At 41.5% G+C, this 4898-nt stretch overlaps 1 protein-coding gene across 1 annotated transcript; it reads right to left on the bottom strand.

Moving 5' to 3' along the window:
• Positions 1-350: 350 nt before the first annotated feature.
• LOC147628240 (tubby-like protein 4) lies at positions 351-4458 on the bottom strand. The gene is made up of 9 exons (XM_086814123.1): positions 3566-4458; positions 3152-3254; positions 2768-2941; positions 2243-2298; positions 2072-2168; positions 1289-1375; positions 1108-1200; positions 874-941; positions 351-773 (listed from the first exon to the last, which is right to left on the bottom strand). Exons 1-9 carry the CDS (start codon positions 4057-4059, stop codon positions 698-700), a joined length of 1248 nt encoding a protein of 415 aa, XP_086670249.1. The 5' UTR covers positions 4060-4458; the 3' UTR covers positions 351-697.
• Between the last annotated feature and the right edge of the window lie 440 nt (positions 4459-4898).

The raw sequence follows: 4898 nt of genomic DNA, 5'->3' as shown, positions 1-4898 counted from the left end.
CCAATATGCTAAAGATTCTCTTTAGCTACTAAAAAGTGAAATTCAAGAGGTGGAGACAATAACCTAACAAGAAATGTAGCTCAACCCTTACCAACACAAGTTTGAATCAAGGTGGGGGAGATACCCAGGAAGTTAGGCCTCTTGCCCTACACTGCAACAGCCCGGGTCCAAAACCCACCCCCTCCTCCCGTATGCATGTGGTCTGTCAAATCCCATTATCTCCCTAACAGTATTTTTTTTTTTTAACGAGACAAGCTCACCCCTCATCCCCTCTCCACAAAGGCATGAGTTAACAAGGGGACCAATTAAGAATAAATAACAGGAATCAAAGTGTGAGTTTAACATCCCAATTTTAAATAAAAACAACAATGCCCACATTTAAAAAGTCAGCCTAACAGTTGCGTATTCAATAGACATTACTACCGTTTCACTTCATATTAGCTTTACAAACCTGTCTAAATAAGAGTAACTGGCCACAAGATTTGTGTGCGCACGTGTGTACAACGTGTAGGTACACATTTACATGTGCATACATTTGTCGGGCTCTCTTTTCATGGCTTTTTTAAGTTCAAACTTGGGTATGGTTGGCTTTCTAGGCTTGAAATCGATGTAAAAACTCTAAGCTAACGCCCAAGGAATGAATTTACAAATACAAGGCAGGCCTCGTTTTAACATAGTGTGGACTCCAAAGGTTGTACTATAGAGAGCAACACAATTTTGAGTCCATGGAAGCGAGACAAATGCTGAAAGCTTGATAGGCCGTTAATGGGAAGCTGCAGACATGAAACCATGGATAATATTTTTTTTTTTGAATTGCATTAGTAAACTAATATTTTGTGAATTAAATCAAACTTTTGAGAAAATGATGCTCACCGATACTCCATAACGTATTTGGACTTCCCAATTTTACCAACCATCAAGATGGCCTGCTTTCCATCTTCCTAAAATAACAAAGAAGTTGGATTAAAGCTAAGAAAGAGTTTGGATTAAAACTTCTGTTGAAGATTAAAATTAAGCCAATTTAAGAGCTTTGATCGCCTTATTTTATTGTAAGCTTATAAAGTGAATATCATTATTAAGTAGATCAGCTTTAACGTAAGCACGTACGTTCATGGTCAACTGGAGGTTTTTGGAGGAGGCTTTGATCTTAGAAGTTCTCTTGGCCCTGTCTCTGAAATCGAGCTCATAGCGCCTAGTTACCTGGGTCAAAATTGTGTCGGACATTAGCATGTATTAAGATCGCATTCTGCAAAGAGCAACATGACAGACAAGAAAAACTAATGTTCACCTTGTTGTAGTAGGGCTTGCGTGAGAAGAGTTGATGCACATTGGTTGCATTCTCCTCCCAATCAGCAGCCAGGCCATTCCTCTCTCGCTGGATCAAAACCAAAGGAAGTCAGATTCTCTCTCTCTCTCTCTCTGTCTCTCTCTCACACACACACACACCCACACCCACCTGCACCTATACACGTTTAAAGAAGTCTTGCATGTGCGTGTTTATGTGGTGGAACAGAGAACTTTTTTTAAATTTTACATTTGTAGATGTACTTAGGTCTTGCATGTACGTCCATATAATGCATGCAACCTTGCAGGCATAGCACCATACATTCACACTTTCACACGTTTGTAAATGTCTTATATGTATGTGTATGTGATGCACACATGAACACAACTAACCATGGTTTAAGAGTGAGACAGACAAAAAAAAATAGAGAGAGAGAGAGAGTGAAAGATTTTCATCCATAATGTGCATGATTCTTGCAATCATTATCTATGTATGCATACATGCTTGTAGGAAGAGGGTACACACATGTTTTCATTATCTATGTATGCATACATGCTTGTAGGAAGAGGGTACACACATGTTTTCATTCATAGATGTGTGGAAAAGGAGCATGTGACTTGCATGTATGTTTATCTAAGCCCAACACACGCACACATGATTAAATATGTATATCCTCATGCTTGTAGGAGTGTGTGTACACACGTGTGCATGCACCCACGTGTAATTTTTGTGAAGACAAATGTTTTGTGCTTAAATTGATGCATGGTATTTTCATCCTCAACTCACATTAGTGCATAGCGTAATTTGCGTAGACTGATACTTGGGGATTGAGACCCGCATCACCCTGAATGTCCCTGTTAAGGTTGTGACAGTGGGTTCAAACCTGAATTGAAAAACACATTAGGATTCATAGTTGGATAAATTTGACAAGAAATAAAATATTTCATGAGAACTCACGTGACTACACCCAGTAGGGGGGGAGTGTGACTCTTTTGAGAGGTAGTTGAATTCACCTACATACACATCAGATCAAGTGTTGTAGGCGGAGGGTTAATATAAAATGAACCCACAATGTCTCACTTGTGACTTAAAAACATTTGAGAATTATAATAAAACAAACCTGCTATGCCCCTTTAATGCCACAGAAGGGATGAACATCTATCTACTCTTTATTAAACATAACTTACTCTCTCTCCATATGGCCAAACCTGGGGAAGAAGGGAGCCAAAGAGAAAGGAGGATTTTTAAAATTTTGAAATTTGAAATGACAGTATAATTTTTCACTCATACTTAGGAAGAATACTTTTTCAAGTTTTTTTTTTTTTTTTTTGCCTAGCACGTCAAGTACTTGTGCTTAAGCCCTACCCCAAACTTTTTTTCTTTTTTTTTAAGACTACAAAATTACCCGGGGAAGACCATTTTGCAAATGATAGTAGCCAAGACACGTGCTTTTTCTCTCTATCTGAGGATTTCTATGCTCACCTCATCCCAAATTGAGTAGCGCGACCCCAGCAGATTGGCTTGCACCTTTCCGAGGACTGCTTCCGATTTCACACCTGCCCCTATGCCAGCCGGATACACAGCGAATTCAGATTTGCCTGCCCGCCGCCTGTGGTGTGCTACAGCCAGCTTTCTATCTTGCCGGCCTTGACCCTCCTGCATCAAATAATTGGTTGAAGAAAGCCTAGTTTTAATTTATAAAATCAAGGCAGATTAAAATTGATGTGTTATATCCTTTCTTAGGAGGAGAATTGATGGCTTTTTGCACCAGGCCTGTGATTTTATAGCTTTTAATAAGTGCATTTATGCGGGTACTTAATGTCCTCAACATATATTTTGATTAGTTAAATTATTTGCAGCACCTACGTCTGTGAAGAGCGCGTAGCCTTTCAGCCCCTCTTTACGCTCTCTTGTGATGTAGCACACACATCGTCCTACGTCGAGGGGTAACGGTCGGCATAGCAACGTTCTGTTTTCAAACAAATCAAGCTTGGTTGGGTTAAGACTCTAATTAAGCGCATTAGTATGGCTAGAATCACTATACTAATCACAATAGATTAGCTCAATCAGTTAACTACAGATGATCGAGCCGATTGAAACATTTTAATATATTCATAACCTAGCCCCTTACCTAAAGTCTATTTAAGATGAAGGATTAAACCATGATTGGTGAAGGGTTAACAATTCCCAGCTTGGTTGAGTAGATGAAAGATGAAAGAAGCATAATTATAGCTAACCTGTTGCCAAGAGTAGATGAAAAGAAGCATAATTATAGCTAACCTGTTGCCAAGAGTAGACCAAGCAGAAGCAGGGGCAACCTCACAGTCGGGGTCATCCCACACGTGGGAAAGGGAGTGGGTGGGCGTGGGAGGGGCTATCTCTTCAATGTGCTGCTGTGAATTAACAATGCCTTCCTCAGCGTTCCCTTCCACCACAACCTTGAGAGTCCTCTTGGGCTCCATCAATGGGCGCAGAGGCTCTCGCTTTAATCTCACGCAATCGGATGGCCTTGACCTCGTCTCTTTGGCCGCCTTGGCCTCTGAGCGGCGGCCAGCTACTGTGGGCGGGTCATTTTCCTTGAGGTTCTGCATATTGGGAGTTGCTTGATCTTTCACAATTCTTGAAGAAGAAGCAGCAGAAGAAGATGATGAAGAAGATGAAGGTGATGCAGAAGGGTTAAGTGGGTGTTCTGGGGAGTCACTTAGGGGGTTTAGGTAGAGAGATTTGTAGAGAATTTGTTGTGAAGAGAGAATGCATTTCTTAAAGGGGGACATTTCCAAGCACAAGGGGTACAAATACCTCCAAAAGACTTAACGGGAAGCAGCTACTCCTGTAGCCAGAGAGAGAAAGAGACTAGGAAGAGATGAGGGAATGTTTAGAAGAAGAGAGTATTGCATTGTGTGTGAGAGAGAGTGAGAGACCAGAGCCAGAGCCAGAGCCAGAGCCACAGAGAGAGGAAGAGGAGAGAGACGGGAGAAGAGAGGGAGAGAGATTGAGTGTGAGCCTAAAGAGAAAGACTCGAACGTGTGTGCCCTGTGCGTGAGCGCGACCCGCTGATCGCTGAAATTTGAAGCCTTTAGAAAGCCCTTCTTCAAATCTTAGAAAATAGGGTTGCGGTACGTCGTCCTACCTAGGCTCTAGGCTCTACAGAGCCTTCTCTCTGCATGTGCAGGAAAAGCAATATTGCGCACTCGAGTCTTAAGTAAACTTTCCTCACCTCTCTCTGCAAAATTCAAATATCGAAATTTATATTATTAATCTACTACTATTTGTTGATTGCAATATTTCATTTGATATTATTACTCCGTCGCTTCGCAAAATTCAAAATGGAGCTCCAAACCTTGGAAATGTGTGAGAGCCGTTCTGCCGTGAACAACCTGTCGGCTCCGACTCGTCGGCTGTCAAGTTGTCGATCCTGAGACCAAACCAAACCTTATTTTGAAAATTAAATTATACTCCATTAAATATTTTAGAAGTCCTAAAAAAACCCTCAAGTAACACGTGGTGGCGGCGCTCGCGCCATTTTCTCCAAGCTGGCAAACATACGTCAGAATATCGTGCTGACGTGTCTGCATTTGGTCAGCGCCACAGTGGCGGTACGCCTTTCCCGCCA

This window comes from Cibotium barometz, chromosome 19 (assembly GCF_041138505.1).
Source record: "Cibotium barometz isolate CiBa-2024 chromosome 19, ASM4113850v1, whole genome shotgun sequence".
NCBI lineage: Eukaryota > Viridiplantae > Streptophyta > Polypodiopsida > Cyatheales > Cibotiaceae > Cibotium > Cibotium barometz.
This window is presented reverse-complemented; position numbering and strand designations above follow the sequence as displayed.

Coding starts and splice junctions, on each gene's coding strand:
- LOC147628240 (XM_086814123.1), bottom strand. CDS start 4,059: ATGTCCCCCTTTAAGAAATGCATTCTCTCTTCACAACAAATTCTCTAC. Junction 1,376..2,071: donor AAATTACGCTATGCACTAAT/GTGAGTTGAGGA, acceptor GTTTTGATCCAG/CGAGAGAGGAATGGCCTGGC. Junction 942..1,107: donor ACCTCCAGTTGACCATGAAC/GTACGTGCTTAC, acceptor TTGTTATTTTAG/GAAGATGGAAAGCAGGCCAT.